The sequence below is a fragment of the Hevea brasiliensis genome, chromosome 11 (genome assembly GCF_030052815.1).
Source record: "Hevea brasiliensis isolate MT/VB/25A 57/8 chromosome 11, ASM3005281v1, whole genome shotgun sequence".
Taxonomy (NCBI): Eukaryota; Viridiplantae; Streptophyta; class Magnoliopsida; order Malpighiales; family Euphorbiaceae; genus Hevea; species Hevea brasiliensis.
The window spans coordinates 73,789,897-73,810,952 of NC_079503.1; the positions used below are offsets into that span (position 1 = coordinate 73,789,897).

The window sequence follows — 21,056 nt, forward strand, 5'->3', positions numbered from 1 at the left end:
AAGTAATAATCGTTGATTTTATAATCATATACGAAAAATTAATAAAAAAATTATATAAAAATAAATTAAATCATAAATAATAGGTATAAATAATGTGAATAACACGTTTAAAAAACTAGTAAAAAGAAAGGGCCAGATCGGCTGATCAGACTACTGACCGGTCCAAGTAACAAAAAAATTCTTCAAATAGTAAGAGTAGAACCTAAGACCTTTACACCTTACCTACAAACACATTTAGCATTTGTTTTTCAATTATATATATATACTAAAAGAATAATCCTTTACAAATTATTACATCTAACAAAACATATACTTTCTTAATTATAAAATTCTATTAATATACACTTGAAACAAAAGAAAATATATATACATATGTATTCATAATTTACTTAAGTAAAAGATGAACAAAATACAATCAACAAGTATTGGATGTAATAGTAAGACTCATTGCGTTTCAAGAGAAGAACCTAAAGCGAATATAAAAAAAATACCCTAATAGAAAAAAATGAACAAAATACTTTATTATGATCCACAAAAAACGTAGAACTTCCCTTTTAAGGCCAAAACAACTCCTCTTCTGCCACAACCCCAACATATAAAAGAAACATGCTCCATAAATAATTAAAAATTAGTAAGTATTAAATTAATCAATATTATATTAATAAAAAAATACAAACCCATTTCCACAAAATTACCTATACTGAGCTAAAACCAACCATTATTCCCTACCTACATAATTAATATCAAAAAATACAAACCCATTTCCACAAAAACCAAAATCAAACTGGAACAATTTTGAAAAAGTAAAATAAACCTAACAAAATATAGTACTAAAAAAGCAATAAATAGAAGACCAAAATGAAAGACAACAAATCTTTCATATTACCCAAATCTAGCCATTATGGATGTTGTAGAAAGATTAGCCATCAGGCCTGAGCATTAGGTCGGTTTGGTTCAAAACTAAATAGAATTGAATAAACCGAAAACCTAATTTCTTATAAATGTAAAAACTGAACCAAATCGAATCAAACTATGTAAACAACAAAACCAAATTAAACCAAAATAAATCGGTTTGGTTTGGTTCAAAAATTTGATTTTCATATCTCCATTTTTCGTCTATTCTCATATCACAGAGACCCACAAAAATCACAAAATCACAGTAAGCCACAAAAAAATCTCAACTCATAATAACAACAAAAAAATTTTCATTAACACAAAATTGATAAATAGAATTTACATTGAATTCAAAAAAGCACAAATTACAAATTATAGCAACTGAAATAAATTAGAGGAAAAAGAGAGAGGTGTTGCTTTGCTGTGCTAAGGCTACAATGTTGGCGTGTTGTTGTGTTGCTTAGTCCTAAGCACAAATTGCGACTGTAGTGTGGACTTGTTGCAACTATGGATGGGCACTAGGGAAGAACATGCTGAGATGAGGAATGGCCAAATGCGTGAGGTATGGTGGCAGCGAGCATTAGAGAAGAAATGAAGGAGAAGAAAAGATGGGAGATTGGGGGGTGGCAAGATATGAGAGTAAATGAAGAAGAAGAAGAAGAAAGCTATATTAATCTTTAGCACATCATTAAAACCAACAAATTAAAAAAACCTCAATTATTCTTAGTTTTTCTTTTCCTTACTGTTAGAACACGTTTTCTTACATCATTATATACATATTTGTAAGTTCACTTTTAATAACACTTTGGCTCGCCAAAATCCAACTTCTAGCTCCGCCCCTGCAGCTCACCATCACCCAACAAAGGAAACAAAGAGGGAAGAAGAAAGAAGAAAACCCAACAAACCCTAACTTTCTAAAATCTCCATAATAACCCCACAATTATCTCCTAAATTACCTCCTTAAAATCACATCCCAAAAGCAACAACGCCTGCCCTGATCCTTCTCCCTCTCTCACTAACAAGCTAAAAAAAAAAAAAAAAGAAAAAAAAAAGGGGGAAAAAAATGAGAAAAACCAAAATAAAAAGAAGTTCAAAACATTTTTCACAGCTTCCTTTTTAACTAGAAAACTCAAAAAGTGCTTACAAAATTACTTAACAAGGAGGTTTCCAGCTAACAACAATTCTTAGGTGAAATGCAGCAAAACTTGCATTACAAATAATAACTGTTATAGTGGAATATGTTTTTTTGGCTCTTAATCACTACTATAAAATTAATTAATTTGCGATTGCTCCGTTTAGCTACTCACCTCTGGTAAGCCGACTAGATAGCATTTCGACTCTGGGGGCTCCCTTAACAGATCTTCTGCCACGACAACTGTAATGGGGTGCCACGAATCCAGACCCAGAAGGACCTACCATGATAAGCGCCATGGGTTACGCTCTCACATTTCCCGCCCCAGGGGGCGTGGTCTAATTATTCGATACCTCTATGACTGGTTGGGAGGCTTCGCCTTCGGCCATCAGTGCCTCCCGAGGAGGAGTGGTTAAGTCAAAAAAATCTTCTGTCCTGCCTTGAGCTGAGGTTGGTACACCGGTATTCATCAGAAGAATAAGAAAGTAAAACAAAGGATAAAAAATAACAAATGACAAGTTGGAGATTACCTTTTAGTAAGGAAAAGAGGTTTCTGGCAAAAAAGCAAACTCTGACGAACTCAAAAAAAGGGAACTCAAACCAAATGAGGAAGAATATAGACCAAGGAAAAAAAGTAAAAGGAAAAACGTCTCACCTTTGTGCTTATATAGCAAAGGTAATAAACATAACAAATCTCAAACTGTTAAACGAGATGCTTGGAGTGTCGTGTTGCCATGATTGTTATGCAAATCTCCAAGAGCCAAAGCAAATCAAACCCCTTCACATCACACCAGTCAGGTAGCGCCACCTAAGCATTAGGTACAGTAAGATGACCATCATAAGATAAAAATTTTCATTAGAAGACTACCAAGCCTAAAGACTCGAATATTTGTGGGGGAGACTTATGATATTACAACCACTAAAATAATACTAAGAATCGAGTAATGAATAACCAAGTAATAAGTAACGGGTAATAAGCAATCTAAACTAGATAACCATGTGATACCAGACACTCGGATAAAAAGTTACTCGCCCAACTACAGTCATAAAACTTAGATCGGTTTATAAGGTTAAGGTTTCTATCAAAGTTTCATCTGTACAAGGATTCAACCAGCAAAGTGGACTCCTAGTCCTACTAAATTGCAACCCCTAATCCTTACAAGAAACTATATCAAAGCCTATATAAGTGTCATCAGGTATGCACATTAATCAGTTTTGACCTATCTTATCATAGTCCAGTTCTCATTACTGACTTAGGTATCAAAGCGGTGGTTAACTAATTCACCCAGTACTCTCTTTCCTTATAGATCCAATACTTAAACCCAACATCCATAAGCCGTAGAAGAGGAGAGTAGCATCAATTAATTTTTCAATCACTCTCTTCAACTACTCGTGTAAAATAAGTGCATCATTTTTGACATAATTAGGACTAATTTGGCCTTAAAAGAGAAGTTCTATACTTATTAGGACAGAACCTTAAGCATAGGCTTATTTGATCGTCACCTCAAAGTTTATGGGTGAATTTGACCTTTCTTTTCATATTAAAATTGTTCTAAAGCTATGAGATTATAAATTTAAAATTTTAATTTAATAATATTAAAATTATTTTTAATCCATAATAAATTGAGTGTAAACAATAAAATCATGTTTTGAGATTTGAAATTCTGACCCAGTAAATAACAGCCTAAAGAATTTCAAAAGCACTTTGACAATTGTTCTTAATTTGGCCAAAAATGGGAGCAAATGTTATCCAAGTAAATTATTGCTTGCCAATTATTATACATCTATTCTTAGTTACAAGGCCTACACAGCTCCTAATAACTGCAACAAAATTTGTCCATATTCCCAAATTGGCCATCAAAACTCCTCTTAAAAAAAGCTTCTACTCATTATCAAAGTACAATCCCTCTCAAAACACACATACAAGCTATAGCCATGGCTTTCTCCTCTACCAAACCTATTCCAACTCCTTGCTTTCTCAGATCATCATCAAGACCTTTTCTGCATACTAAGATCATCACCTCCTCAATACCCATCTCGTTCAAACTCTCCCATTCTCAATCTTTATCCATCAAGAATGCAGTAACAAGCCCAGCAACTGGATCCCCATCTGGGCAAAAAATCAAGACCCCAAATTTTCAAGAAACAAGACCCACCATTTTGGTTTCTGAGAAACTTGGAGATGCAGGCTTGCAGCTTCTACGTAGCTTTGGAAACGTGGAGTGCTGTTATGATCTTTCGAATGAAGATCTGTGCAAGAAGATCGAAACATGCGATGCGTTGATCGTGAGGAGTGCGACGAAGGTGAGCAGAGAGGTGTTTGAGGCTGCGAAAGGGAGGTTGAAGGTGGTAGGAAGGGCTGGGGTTGGTATAGATAACGTGGATCTGGGAGCTGCCACAGAATTTGGTTGCTTGGTTGTTAATGCACCAACTGCGAACACTGTTGCCGCTGCAGAGCATGGGATCGCCTTGCTTACTGCCATGGCAAGAAATATTGCCCAGGCCGATGCCTCCATTAAAGCCGGTACGTAAAATATCCTATTCCGAAAATTCTTGCAATCACACAGTGTTTGTGTCTTAAATTTTACAATCTATCTCTCCTTATCTATCATTCAATCATATATTTACTCTCACAATTATTTTTAGAAAATTCTTGTATAAATCTAATTAATTATATATATAATAAAAACTTATATATAAGAGATGGAATTTACATATCAGATTAATTAATTTAATTAAGTATAAATAATTTTTTCCTAAATTTATTATATGTATACTTATTTAATTTGCAAATGGAATTATCATAATACATTTTATATTTAAAATCATAATAAAATCTATTTGAAGTTACATTAATTTATATATATATATATATATATATATATATATATATATATATATATATATATATAATAAACAATATATTTAAATATAGGAAATTTATAAAATATATTCGAAATACTGAAAAATGAAGTTATTCTATAAACTCATATTTTTAATTATTTTTTATATTAATTAAAATAAATTTTATATATTATTGAGAGAGCATATATTTTAAGGGCATTGAGTAATTTATCTTGAATATAAATAAAAATTTTGTACCGAAAATGCCCATCATTAATAATAGAAAGAAAGTCTAAAAAATTTAGGAGTAAAAATTAATGCCACCAACTACTATTTGGTGCATGATGGGCATACTTTCCAAATTCATGGGGTCAACCACACAATATGAGAATCTTTCTTTTTTTTTTTTATTAAATAATTTCTTAATTAGGTTTTTTCTTATTATAATTAAATTACAAAAGCTAAAATGCTTTCCTACTTTCTTATATATTTTACTTTTTAAGTTAAAATTTCAAATTTTTTGAACATTAATTTTCTTGTTAAATCATAATTAAGTTTTAAGGTGCATTTAATAAAAGTTAAAAAATTAAGAGTTAAATATTATTTTTATAAATTTTAATTTTTAAAATTAATAATTATTAATTTAATCTTATAAAATTAACATTTAACTTATCAAAAGGGTAAAATATTAATAAGGTAAAAAATTAATATTGTCTATTTAAAAATTTAAATAATATTAATAAAATATTAAAAATTAAAAGAGTAATAATTATCTTTTATTAATCTCAAATCAAATCTTTTTGCTTTTATAAATGAATTACGAATTTTGATTTTCAATATCTATTTTCAATAAATTCATTGAATTTTATTTTTTTTTTCCAATTGATATAATGGAGCATTGCCTTAGATTGGACTTAAGCACACCATATAAAAACTAAAGATCAACACTATATAAGTTTTTAAATATATTTAATTTATAAAAAAAAAAAGATATATGATGAGATTTTTTTTATTAAAATTGAGTATATTATACATTCAAAATATAAAGTATTCGAGATATAAAATGTATGATAAAATTTATTTATTAAATATATAATTTTTATATATTTATATTTAAAATCTATGATATTTTTCTGGATAAAGTACTGTAGCATGTAGAGTTACATATTGGTGGGGTAGATTTCCCGATTTCTTAGTCTGTGCAGTATCCATCATTTTATTTGATTATTAACTACTAAGAAAAGAACAAATCATTGGGTGCCTTTTTAAGCAGGGCCAGATGCATTATTCCTCATCATCACATGCTATACACCTATAATGCACGTGCCCAATGCCTCACGTACCATCAATAATAATAATAACAATAATAATAATAATAATAATATATGCCATTTTTGCTATTGTTTATTATATGATGATTGCAATTAAAAGAATAATATATGATGATTAGTTGAATTATATGCTATCGACTTTGCATATGTTATCATTTATAGATGTATCCATATATCATCACTTAATTTATTAAAGTTCATCACATCCTCATGTTGCACTAATCAAATTTTAGTGTCCTCATTTAATTTTGGAAATAAATTTAGAGTATTTTACAATTTAATTTATGAGATATGAAAAAAATCATAATTTAATAATTTTTTTAAAAAAATAAGTTAATCCTTATATATATTTCTGATTAACAAAATAGTTATTCTGTTGAAATTTACCATTAATCAACCATAATCGAAATAGTAAATTCAAATTTGAGGAATTGAATCATTATAAGTGTTGAAATTATAGAGATTAAACTATTACAAAAAAATAAGATGTGATGAAAAAATTGTTATAGTTTTTAATTCATTAACGATGAATTTTAATAAGAGGACTATATTGAAATTCATCATTAATCAACCATAATCGAAATAGTAAGTCCAAATTTAAGGGACTGAATCATTATAAGTGTTGAAATTATAGAGACTAAACTATTACAAAAAAATAAGATGTGATGAAAAAACTGTTATAATTTTCAATTCATTATCGATGAATTTTAATAGGAGGACTATATTATTGTTTCTCATAAAAAATAGAGCGGCTATAAATTATAATTTTTATCATACATCGAGGATTAAATTGTAAATTATCCATAAGTTTAATAACATTATTAGCAACACTGATATTGGAATATTGGTGGATTCAGGCCAAGTATGTAATTGCAATAAAACTGAAGGTTTTTTTTTTTATTTTTAATACATATGTGAAGGAGTGAGCGAACCCGATTCAACATATATGCAACTATCACTGGCTATCCCTGCTATTGCTGCAACAAAATTGAAGTTGAATGATCAAATAATGAGTAATAATTAGAATAATTTAGCTAATTAATTTGATGTTTAATTAAGTTGATTGAATTATGAGTATTTTTATACAGGACAATGGAAACGAAGCAAGTATGTGGGTGTATCTCTAGTTGGGAAGACATTAGCAGTGATGGGATTTGGAAAAGTTGGATCAGAAGTGGCAAGAAGAGCAAAAGGATTGGGTATGAATGTGATTGCTCATGATCCATATGCTCCTGCTGAACGAGCTAGAGCTCTTGGGGTTGATCTGGTCTCTTTCGATCAAGCCATTTCTTCTGCTGATTTCATCTCTCTCCACATGCCTCTTACTCCTACAACCCATAATATATTCAATGATGATACTTTTACAAAGATGAAGAATGGTGTTCGCATTGTTAATGTTGCTAGAGGTGGTGTCATTGATGAAGATGCTTTAGTCCGAGCCCTTGATTCTGGAAAAGTTGCTCAGGTTTATTTTATTTTCTTCAACTTAACATTAGCTGATTTATTACACCAGTTTCTTCTCATGATCAACTCATATACAGGCAGCACTGGACGTGTTTGCCCACGAGCCCCCACCCAAAGATAGCAAATTACTGCAACATGAGAATGTCACTACTACGCCTCATCTTGGAGCAAGCACAATGGAAGCACAGGTATGTATACATTTTTTCATTTGCTCATTCGGCTAGACTCGAGATCTTATAATTCTAAAAACGACTCTAGTGCACTAGAACTCATTGATAACTTGCGATTATCTAATACATGAATTGTTACCAGGAAGGTGTTGCAATTGAAATAGCAGAGGCTGTCACAGGAGCATTGAAAGGGGAACTTTCTGCTACTGCTGTAAACGCCCCCATGGTTCCTCAAGAGATTTTATCAGAATTAGCTCCTTATGTGTTGCTAGCTGAGAAGCTTGGTAAGCTAGCTGTACAATTAGTGGCTGGAGGGAGTGGAATCAAATCTGTGAAAGTGGTTTACGAATCAGCTCGAGACCCAGATGACTTGGACACAAGACTTCTCCGAGCAATGGTCACAAAAGGCATCATTGAGCCAATTTCGGACTCAATTATCAACCTTGTGAATGCAGACTTCATAGCCAAGCAAAAAGGTCTACGCATTAGGGAGGAACGCGTGGTTGTTGACACAGCCCCTGAGTTCCCAGTCCACTCAATTCAAGTGCAAATCTTCAACGTAGATTCTAAATTTGCAGGTGCTGTTTCTGAGAATGGACATATAACAATTGAAGGAAGAGTGAAATATGGAATTCCTCATTTGACACAACTGGGATCATTTGGAGTTGATGTGAGCTTGGAAGGGAACCTCATTTTGTGCAGGCAGGTCGATCAACCAGGCATGATCGGCCAAGTTGGAAACATTCTTGGCGAGCATAATGTAAATGTCAGCTTTATGAGTGTGGGAAGAACTGTTAGGAGGAATCAAGCCATAATGGCGATCGGGGTCGATGAAGAACCTAACGTAGAAGCTCTGAAGAAGATAGGAGATGTAAGTGCCATTGAAGAGTTTGTGTTCCTCAAGTTGTAATGTAGACTTGAAGAAAATATTGCTGAAATTTTCTTGCTTGGAAGATGAAGCTAGAAATTGGTTTCAGATTTATTGCATGTACGTCGTGCAGCCGGTGAATCAAGAATAAAGGATGGTAACCAAACTTAGATGATCATCAAGCTCTGCAATTTCTGCAGCTTCCAAATAGTAAATAATAAGTTCACCATAGCATCATCTTTTCACCTAGCTATATATATTAGTTCAATTAGTTTTGGTATGGAACCATTCGGAGCTTTTGTGAGAACTTGAATTAAATCAACCAAAAAGACATGTATCTTTGTGCATGTCATGTTGTGTCCTTGCTATATTTAGTTGTGTTATTGTTATCCTCTCTACCAAAAGGGTGTGGTTTTAGAAGAGATTATTGAGTACTCCTCCTCAAACACATGCTTTCTCTTTTATAACGCATGAGACTTGTGAAGTTAAGAAATAATTGTAATGTGTTAGATGCATTATTTTATAGTGGTCGAGAGTATATTATAAAGAGCCCAATTTTAGTTATCTTGATTGATTTCGATCGAATCTTATTGGGATGAATTCGAGTAATATATAATCTATTTTAAGATGGATTCAAGTGGTATATAATCAAATTTAAGAGAAATTCAGATAACACATACCGAAATTGAGTTGCGTTCGGTTTTTGTGTTTTAAGTGTATATCCATTACTCAAATCATTTATATAAATAATTAATTAAATATAAAATATTTATTTTTATAATAATATTTATTAATTTTTATATATGATTTTTAAATAAATTGAATTTAAATATTTTATAGAATTATTAAGATTGTTAAATATAAATTAATAATAAAAAATATATTTTTATATTAAATATTAATTAAAATATATAAAACTAAACAGATTTGGTAACATTAATCAAAAGGATTCAAGTAATTTATAATGAATTTTAATTGAGTGTGAAATAAATTAAAATATTAAAATTATTAATCGAATTTAAAGTGATTTTTTTTCTAATATCATACCATTGGCAATTGATTTGAATTAGGAAGTAATACCCAAATAGGCTTTATGTATTAGGGTAAATTACAATAAAATTTCTAGATATTATCATTATTAATAAGTTAACCTCTTTATTTTTAAAAATACATTAAAATGTCCTTAACTTTTCTATTTTTAACAAATTAGTCCTTTTATCCAATCTTCTAATTTTTTCTATTTTTGTCGTTTACAAAATGGTCAAATGAGAGAAATTTTTAAAATTCAAAATTACCCTCTAACAGTAAGAGAGATGATTTTTTTTTTTTTCATTCTAAACAATTATCATATAATTATCTTAATTTTAATTTTAACCATTGAATAGAATCATAATTAACCTTTAAAATTAACAAAAAAAAAGTCAAAATATTAAATTAAAAAATTAAAATATAATTAAAAAAATGCAATTTTTTTTTGCTATTATGCCAATATAAAACTAAGGTAGCATTTATTGGATGTTAAAAAGCAACTTTTTGGCCTTTTGATTTCTTAATAGCAAAGATCAAAAACCACCGTTTGTTTGTAAATTTAAAATTATTTAGAAAGAAAAAAAATTATAAAACGCAACAATCAAAAGTCACCACCACCCACCCACCACCACCGACGTTAAGGGAGTTCTATTTGCCTCCAAAATACTAACTTTATCCCAATTACAACATTTTTACTTTCACAGTGGAAAATGCATGATTTTTTTCACTCTATCTCTTTTAATTAATTAATTGATATATTTATTATTAATGTCTTTTAATTAATGAGTGATGCTAGTCTTATCTTTCACTTCTCCTTTAAATACTTTAAATACCTCTGCCTCAAAATCTCTTTTATTGAACCCTCCAACAACAAATATTTCTTTGTGAGAATAGATTCTATTTCCACTGTTTGGGATGCCTAGGGCTCTGGCTAACCTTTCTACTGTCACCTCATAAACTTTTCCTTTCATTTTAACCTTAAAAGATTCATCACTTTCAGCATCATCAACTCTCAATTTTTTGTAGAATTCTTGAACTAAATCCATATATATTCCCTCAGTATTAGAGCATAATTTGTCTCATTTTTTATATTCAAACAGAGACTGTAAAGGAACAGAGACTTCATTAAAAGCAGGCCAATGAATGTACGTTGGTTCATGAATGGCCCTTTTCCATAAGCACAATTGGAGCTTTTGAAGTCTTTTTCTTCTTAGAACCTTTTTTCTGGACAGGCTCACCGGTCTTCTTCTTGGACTTTTCTTTTGATTTTCCAATGACTAGAGGAGCTTCTCTTTGTAGAGGAGGTGATGCAGGGACACTAGCATTGGTAGAATCTGAAGATGATGAGGGTGTGGTAACCTTTTCCTTTCTTTTTCCTTTTGACCATGCCATGACGAAATCAAAAAAAGTTGGCAGTAGGGATAGATGATACTAGGTTCTCAAAATAAACAATGTGAGCAACCAACATATAACTATTAGAAGTATATCAACACATTTTTGACACAATGTCATGTATTTAAAAAAAAAAATAGATTTGACAGTACGAAATATTAGGGTTCTTGAGAATATCAATAACAAATTTACAATTTTAACAAATAATGTATTTTATTGTCTTGGAAATGCTCAAAATAAGAAAACCCATCAACTAATTTCAAGAAAAATTAAAGATGCATATAAAAAGATAAATGCCACAATAATGTCGCCAAAAAATTACTTGATACTTGTAGAGCAAACGATAATCAGTGAAAGGCAAGAGAAGGAGAGAATGTATCGAAAAACTTAACCCAAAAAGAACTAGTCTTGAGTGATTTCCTTCGGCAGAGAGAGTGAAATGTTGAGGAATGAGTAAGAAAAATTTTAGGGATTTTTTGTTTTGAAGAATGAGAGAAGAAAGCTTTGTGACAGAGCAAATGGGTTTCGAAAATTTTTAAAGAAAATGAAAGGAGATGGTGGTTGAGAGGGTTGTGAGTGAAACGAGTTAATCAATGGAGAAGTGATGTATTCAAACAGATTTTGGGATGCATTGGAAAAGGAAAAATTTTGAAATTTAAACTTGAAAAGACATAAATGGAAATTTTATAGAGTGATTGATACCGTGTATCAGTGGAGAAGTAGACAAGACTGATGGTTCTGCAAATTTTTGAGTTCCGTGCTAGAAATTAATATATGAAAAGTCTATTTTGCCCTCTAAACACATAATGAGACATTGCTTTAAATAAAGGGGTATTTAAGTAATATGACTTTTAAGACTATTGGATTAACGCTCAGGCATAAATAATTTTAGAATTTCAATACAATCAGACCTGAGTACCAGTTTGCCAGCGAAAAATTATGAGCATTGGTAAAGCACTTAGCAAACAAGAAAATTAGCAAATAGATTAGTATGCTACTGTGATTAAATTCTGCAGAATACTGTTCACATCATATCAGACCCAGAAATTTTCAAATTGCACCAGAAATATCAGAACACATTTTTAACACCACAAACCAACATATATCACTTCATTTTCATATAGAAATATGAGTATGCATCAAAAGTTAAGCAAGAGCATCAGTCATACCAAGTTCTCTTCTTATTTTGCAAAAAGTTTCCTTATTAGGTGGCTTTGTAAAAATGTCAGCAAGCTGTTTTTCAGAAGGGACAAATTCAATTTGAATATCACTATTTTGAACATGATCCCTAACAAAATGATGTCTAATTTCAATATGCTTGCTTTTAAAGTGTTGGACAGGATTTTTTGACAAGTTTATAGCACTAGTGTTGTCATATCTTATGGAAATGTGATTAAATTTAATTTCAAAATCTTCAAGTTGTTGTTTCATCTACAAAATTTGTGCAACACAACTTCCAGCTGCAATATATTCAGCTTCTGCTATAGAAAGTGCTTTACAATAGAAATTTGCTTTTTACTGTGCCATGAAACTAAAGCATAACCTAGAAATTGATAAGTTCCAGAAGTGCTTTTTCTGTCCAATCTACTACCAGCAAAATCTGAATCACTATAACCAATAAGATTAAATGATTCACATTTTGGATACCACAAGCCAATGTTGTGTGTGCCAATGAGGTACTTAAAAATTCTTTTAACTGCTACAAGATGAGATTATTTTGGACATGATTGAAATCTTGTACATAAACATACACTAAAATGAATGTCTGGTCTAGATGCTGTCAAGTAGAGTAAAGAACCAATAATACCTCTATAGAGTTTATTATCTATCTCCTTACCTTTTTCATCTTTCTCTAATTTAACTGTTGAGCTCATGGGAGTTCCAATGCTTTTCATATCTTCCATTTTGAATTTCTTTAGCATATCCCTTATGTACTTGGACTAATTTATAAAATTTCATCTTTCATTTGTTTGATTTGCAATCCAAGGAAGAAAGTAAGTTCACCCATCATACTCATTTCAATTCATTGGAAAATTTCTTACAAAGGGAATGGTTAGTAGCATTAAAAATGATATCATCTACATAGATTTACACAATAAGCTTGTCTTTTCCTAGTTTCTTAATGAAAAGAGTAGTATCCACTTTTCCTCTTTTAAAATCATTTTGAAGCAAAAATTTACTAAGTCTCTCATATCATACTCTAGGAGCTTGCTTTAAACCATAGAGAGCTTTAGTAAGCTTGTAAACATGATTTGAAAAATGAGGGTCTTCAAAACTAGGAGGTTGAGCCATATAAACTTCTTCATCAATATATCTATTTAAGAATGCACTTTTAACATTCATTTGATAAAGCATGAAATTCTTAAAACATGCAAATGAAAACAACATTCTAATAGCTTCAATTTTAGCAACCGGAGCAAAGGTTTCATCAAAATCAATACCTTACTCTTGGTTGTATCCTTGAGCTACTAGTCTAGCTTTATTTCTAATTACATGTCCTTTTTCATCCATCTCATTCCTAAATACCCATTTAGTTCCAATACTATAATGCTTTTTTGATTTAGGAACAAGTATCCACACTTTATTTCTTTCAAATTGATTTAATTCCTCTTGCATAGCAAGAAGCCAATTCTCATCATTTTAAGCATCATCATATGTTTTGGGTTCAAACTGAGAGACAAAAGCAACATTATCAAAATATCTTCTAAGTTGAGCTCTTGTCATCATCCTTTGTGATTGTGAAGGATTATCAAGAATGTCATCTTTGGAATGATTTCTATGGTATCTCCATTCTTGTGGAATGTCTTGATGTTGAGGTTCCTCAATTTGTAATTCTTCCACATTTGGTTGGGAGTCTTCTTGAATTTCAACATTTGTGGAACAATGAAGTTCTTCTTCTTTGTTATTTTGATCATCCTCTACTAGTTGTTTTGGATCAAGCTCATCTTTATTTGAATTCTTTGAATTTAGAATCTGCTCATTTTCATCATCATAAGAATCTTTCCTTTGCAAGGAAGTGTTAGCATCATCAAAAAGTATATGCATTGATTCTTCCATGGTCAAGGTTTTTCTACTCAAAATCCTATATGCTTTGTTATTTGTTGAATAACCTAGAAATATTCCCTCACAAGATTTAGCAATCTTTTGCTATTTGAGATTGCTGTCTTTGTTATTCAAAATGTAATATTTGCAACCAAAGACATAAAAATATGCAATATTAGGTTTTTTCCTTTCCAAAGCTCATAAGGAATTTTCTTTAAAATAGCTCTAATAGAAACTCTGTTCAGAATGTAGCATGCTGTATTTACAGCTTCTGCCCAGAAATATTTTGGTAAACTATTTTCATTCAGCATTGTTCTTGCCATTTCTTGTAAAGATCTATTTTTCCTTTCAACAACTCTATTTTGTTGTGGAGTTCTAGGAGCTGAAAATGTATGATAAATACCATTTTGAGAACAGAAATTGTCAAACAAACTATTTTCAAATTCCTTTCCATGATCGCTCCTCAAAAGTGTAATGCAATAGCCTTTTTCATTTTGAATTCTTTTGCAAAAAGCTTCAAATACATCAAAAGTTTTTCCTTTATGAGCAAGAAAGAAAGTCCATGTGAATATTGAAAAATCATCAATAATTACAAATGTATATCCTTGCCTCCTAGACTTCTAGGTGTGATTGGACCAAAAAGATCAAGATGTAATAACTCCAATGGTCTAGACGTAGTTACAACATTTTTTAATTTAAAAAATGACTTTGTATGCTTACTAAGTGCACATGCTTTGCATTGAAATTCTTTTTCAAAACTTAACTTTGGAAGGCCTCTAACAAGACTTCTTCTAGAAAGTTTAGCAAGTGTACTCATGCTAGCATGTCCTAATTTTCTATGCCACAACCATGCACTATCATCCGAAGTCATAAAGCATGTTTTACAATTTTCTTCAAGACTTGTTAAATCAAGTAGGTAAATATTATCTATTCTAGCACCAGCAAACATAACATTATTTCCATGAATCTCACAATGTGTAGAAGTAAAAATGACTTTAAAACCATTATCACACAGTTGACTAACACTTAAAATATTATATTTTAATCCAAGGATTTTTACTAATGCAACATTCTCAATGCAAGAATTTTTATCAATAGTTCCACATCTAATAATTTTAGCTTTATTTTTATCACTAAATTTGATATAACCTTCTTCTTTCAAAGTAAGAGAGGAGAATTTGCCTTTATTTTCTATCATGTGCCTAAAGCAGCCACTATCTATGTACCAGTGTTCTGTTTCCAGCATACTCCTTAGGCAGACCTCATTTTCACTATCTTCAATGTGCGAGCTTTCACCTTTTTCTTCAATTATCATCATACAAGTATTTGCAATATCTTTGTCACTTGTGTCACCATTTGATGAAGAGTCACTATCACTTCATGTTGCCTCCATTGCCTTTTTTACTTTTATCCTTTCTAAACTTGTTTTTCTTCTTTAATGTAGGACACTTTGGCTTAATGTGGCCTAGTTTGTTACACTCATAACAAACTATTTCACTTGAATGATTTGGAGTCTTTGGAGCATATTTCTTTGTGAACTTCTTGTATTTGCTTTCACCTTTTCTAAATGCTCTTTTGAATCTCTTGACTATCATAGCCATATCTTCATCATCATCACTTGAAGCACTTGAATCATCTCTTGAACTAGCTTTGAAAGCAACACTTTTCTTTTTCTCATCTAACTTTTCGGATATGAAGGCTATACCTTTCTTTTTCTTTTGATCACCTTCATTTTCATCTTTCTTGTAAATCATCTCATGTGCAATGAGAGAACCAATTAGCTCATCATAGGTGTACTTTCTGAAATTCTTGGTGTCTTGAATAACAGTGGTCTTTGCTTCCTATGACTTTGGAAGAGATCTCAAATTTTTCTTTACAAGTTCTTGTTCCTCAAATTTCTTTCCAAGAGCTTTAAGAAGATTAACAAGATCTGTGAATCTTGTACTCATTTTAGCAGTAGTTTCACCAGGTTTCATCTCAAATAACTCATAATCACGAATGAGGAGGTTTGCCTTTGATTCTTTTACTACATCAGTTCCTTCATATGTGACTTCAAGTTTATCCCATATTTCTTTTGCAGTTTGACAACTTGAAATACAATTATACTCATTAATATCAAGAGCACAATGAAGAAAGTTAATGGCTTTAGCATTTGTAGAAATTTTCTTCCAATCATTATTATCAAATTCAACTTCAGCTTTAGGATTTTGCACACTTCCTTCACTAGTTTTATAAGGAACATAAGGACCATCTTTGATTATTCTCCAAGCATCAATATCAAAAACTTGTATAAAGTTTCTCATTCTAGTTTTCCAAAAATAGTAATTTGTGCCATTTAAAAGTGGTGGTCTAGTGATTGAATAACCTTCAGCTAAGGGAGCAGGTATACCAGCCGAGTTACTAAATGAACCAGCCATGTGTATGGATCACTCTAAGGTGTTTAATCCTCAAGCAAGAGAGACAAGCTCTGATACCAAATTGATGTCCCAAAATATGTCCAAGAGGGGGGTGAATTAGACTTTAAAACAATTTTTCGGTTCTTGCTCAAAACCTTTGAAAAATTGTAGCTTGGTTCAACCTAATTTTCTATTGTGAAATATGTGCAATACTGCTCAATTGATAAGTTAATACAAAGTTGGCTCATAAGCATTTAGTATACTGATCTAACAGACTATATTGTCACTCAGTAAAAATTTCAGTAATCTGAATAAAATCACAGCACAGCAAACAGAGTAGTAAACATAATATATCAGATATCAGTATATTCAACAGTAAACAAAATTTTTCAGTTTGCAGCAGTGTTGACAGTAAACAGTATCAATTTTCAACTTAGCAAAAATACTTCAACCAAAAAATAAAAATGCATAAATTTAAAGAGTAAGGGTTGAGAAAATTAAACACTAAATTTTTATAGTGGTTCGACCACAACTAGCCTACATCCACTCTCTCAAAGATCCCACTTTGAGTCTTCACTCCACTAATCTTCTCTTTTAAAGGCAAGAGACAAAAGCCCTTTACAAATCTTCTCACCAAAGCTTTTACAAGTAGCTTCACACTTCTACCAAGTGTTATCCCAAATACTTTTCACAATTAAGCTTCAATAGGTGCTTGAATGACCTCTCATAAATGCTAAGAAAGTGTTTAAAACTCAATCTCACTCAATACAACAGAATCTATAAAGAAGAGATGAGTAGGTAAGCCAATGATGAGCAATAAAACCAATTTAGAGCACTTTGAATGAAAGCTTTAATGATCTTAAAAGGTCAAGAACAGTAGAGAGACTTTCATTAAGTGCAAAATGGCCAAGAGTAAATGTATTTATAGCTTTGGATCATTTCTGACTGTTTGAGACCTCATTTGAATGTTACAATTTCAAATTTCAAGAAAATAGCCATTATTTTGTCGTTTTCTGCGATGTTGTGCAGAGTTGAGTCAGTTAGCAAACCAGTTAGCATACCAGACTTAGTAGCAAACCAGTTAGCATATCAGGAAAGCTTTTCTACATAACTTTGAAAACTTTAAGACTTTACACCAAATCATAATCAAATGCTTTTAGGCCATTGATGATATTTTGAAAACTTAGGATAAAAAAAAACTGAGGGATTAAAAATAAGTATCATTAGCTTCTACTCCTCAATTCTTCTCATAAGCAATCCTAAAAATTAAAACTAACTTCTATACTACATGTAACATCAAATTTGATCTTTAATGCAGCTTTAGAAGGTAACCTTTTCTTCCTTTATCTCCTTTGATTCATCTTGTGTTATCTTAAAATGTCATCCTTTCTTTAAAAGCACAAATCCATCATGAATTCCTTGAGTCTTTTTCTTTGTTCTTTGAGAAGCGCAACACTTAAAATAAGGTTAGTTTGATTCTAGTTGAATTTTGTTATCATCAAAATCTATGCTCCTTTGAGCTCATGGGGTCAGCAAATATCATTACCAAAATAAAACTTTATAATATTATTAATATGATATGACAAAAAGTACCTTAAACAAAATATGAAAAATAAAATATCATGACAGTATTAACTAAAATGATCAAATAAAATTAAAAAGCTTTTAAATGACTTAACGGATAGTCCCATCACCAATCAAATGATCAATTTTTCCTTCAAGATGCTCAAAGAAATCTGCTACATCCAAATAAGTTATATCAATATTAGCATCATTACTTTTTGAAATAAAATTTGCTTTTATATTTTGATATTTCCTTTTTAATGGTGCTTGACAAATATCAACAAGATGTTTTGGCGTACGACAGATATGCGACTAGTGTCCTTTTATACCACACCAATATTATACTTCTTCTGAATTTTATATTGTCTTATTTCTTATTTCTCGTCATTCTTTTTCCACTTTTAGGGGTGATATGTATTTTTCCACTTTTGGTGGTGAGATACACTATTGTAATTTAATGAATTACAAATATGATCACCACGTTTAAAATGCATATTTCTTCCTCGATCACGACTAGGGCTACGACCTCTTCCACGTCTAAAATAACAAGTAGAAGCCTCATTCATTTCAGGGAATGGGGTAGAACTAGTTGGTTGACTTTGATTTTTCATTAACAATTCATTATTTTGTTCAGCCACAAGAAGGTATGAAATTAATTGAGAATATTTTTGAAAACCCTTCTTACGATATTGCTGCTACAGGAGCATATTCGAAGAATGAAAAATGGAGAATGTTTTTTCTAACATATCATTATCAGTAATAGTTTCTCCACATAATTTTAGTTGAGAAGTTGTTCTAAATATAGTAGAATTATACTCACTAATTTATTTAAAATCTTGTAGCCTTAATGCATCTAATCATACATTGCTTTTGGAAGAACAATTATTTTTTGGTGACCATATCTTTCTTTTATATTATTCCACATAACAAAAGGATCCTTCGCAGTTAGATATTCAACTTTCAATCCTTCATCAAGGTAATAGTGAGAGAAAATCATTGCTTTAGCACTGTATTGTTTTGATACTTGATTTTTGTCCTTGATAGTGTCTCCAAGTCCCATTGCATCTAGGTAAATTTCAGCATCTAAAATCCAGATAATTCTTGTCCTAAATGTCAAGGGTCACAAATTCAAATTTTGTAAGGTTTATCATAATGAATAAAGTATCTTAAGTCTATTTTAAAACAGGCGCTCAAAATGATAAAATCTCGTACTGATAATGTATTATAAAAGAATAATAATAAAAGATAAGAACAAGTAGAAAAAGTAAAGAAAATTTTATTTTATGGGTGGAAGATGAATTTAAAAAAGATAATCTCTATAGGGGTAAGGAAACCCTATTTACAGATGAAATATTAAAAAAATTTATAGAGAAAATAAGTAGATATATTAAAAATCTAAATGCACACCCAACATAAAATATGAATTTATAAGAAAGATTTAAAAAAAAAAAATTCAACTAAGGAGTACCTTGGCAGCCACAGGCTTATTAATGTTGTTCCTAGAACGGTAACTAGCCTAGTAAGCTCATGACTGGCTACTGGACAGCTAGTACACAAACTGCTTCTACCGAAAATTTCACCAAAAATAAATACTAGAAAATAAAACTTATAATTTTTAATGTTCAGTTTTTATCGTAAAAAATAATTTATATATAAAATATATTTTTTATTAAAATATATATTATTTTTTAATTTATTTTCATAAAAATATTTTTTATTAATTGATTATAATATTAAATTAATAATTTATATTTATATTATATATGTATAAATATTTTTATATTTTAATAAAATTATCAAAAATTTTAAAAATTAATTCTTTCACAATAAAAATATTCCCTTAGCCTATTTTTTGAGTGATTTAAATATTAAAAAATTTAAAAATATTTTCTAAAAAATATTTTCTTTAAAATGAACAGAATTTAAATTTAATATTATAAAAAATAAAAAATATATAATATTTTTGAAAAAAGTGCTAAAATTCAAAATTTTTTTTAGACTTTTGCCCAATAGAAAAGACATATATTTCGCTTTTTCTAATTGCAATGATCATAAATTAATCTAGAAAAAAAAAATTGGGTTGGTCAAATTTTTTTTATAATTTTACATTTAGAATAATATGAATTTTCTTTTTTTAAATATAGAGCTTCTATAAATCTAAAAAATGAAACCGAGGTTGACGGTTGAACTGTCATTGAATTGAATTACTGTACTCTCCAATATTATTCACTTTCACCAAACAAACTATTTAATTAATGAAATTAGATATAGATTAGTACATACAATTAAATGTAATATTTTAATATCAATAAATTTTAATTTAATAATAATATTGAAATTATTTTTAAAATTATGAAATTTTAAATTTTAATTATAAATAATATATATATAATTACTTAGTTTTAATTTTATTTTATAATTTTTTTGTTCTTTGATGAACTTGAATATATTTATAATATTTTATATGTAAATGGTAAGAATATTGATAGATGAGTTTCCTGCAAAAACTGTGGCTTTAATTTGGTGAATTACAATTTCATCTCTGAATATTTATTATTAATAAGTCCATTCTTGTGTTTTTAGAAATTTATAAAAAAAAAAAATTAATTTTTTATTTTGCCAGACATTTTAGTCCTTTTATTTATTTTTTTTTATATTTTAATATATTTCACAAATCAAATTTCAAATAAATGATTATTTAATATTTGAATTTTGCTATTATTAACATTTTCATCCATTTATTTTAGAAAATTAGATTAAAGGGGAATTTATAGTTTGATTTCTTGGTTTTGCTTTATATTACATTTTAGTTCTTAAAATTTGAAAAATAAATTATTTAGTCCTTAAGTTTTATATTATATTATACTTTATTCCATTGATTTTTAGAAATTAATTATTTAATTTATTTAATTTTAACATATAAAATAATTT

General features: G+C 29.9%; 1 protein-coding gene across 1 annotated transcript; it reads left to right on the forward strand.

The window, feature by feature from the left end:
* Nucleotides 1-3,909: 3,909 nt before the first annotated feature.
* LOC110664081 (D-3-phosphoglycerate dehydrogenase 2, chloroplastic) lies at nt 3,910-9,279 on the forward strand. Its single transcript, XM_021823611.2, has 4 exons — nt 3,910-4,550; nt 7,290-7,666; nt 7,743-7,853; nt 7,978-9,279. The coding sequence occupies exons 1-4, from the start codon at nt 3,962-3,964 to the stop codon at nt 8,743-8,745; spliced, it is 1,845 nt and encodes a 614-aa protein (XP_021679303.2). The 5' UTR covers nt 3,910-3,961; the 3' UTR covers nt 8,746-9,279.
* Nucleotides 9,280-21,056: the final 11,777 nt, after the last annotated feature.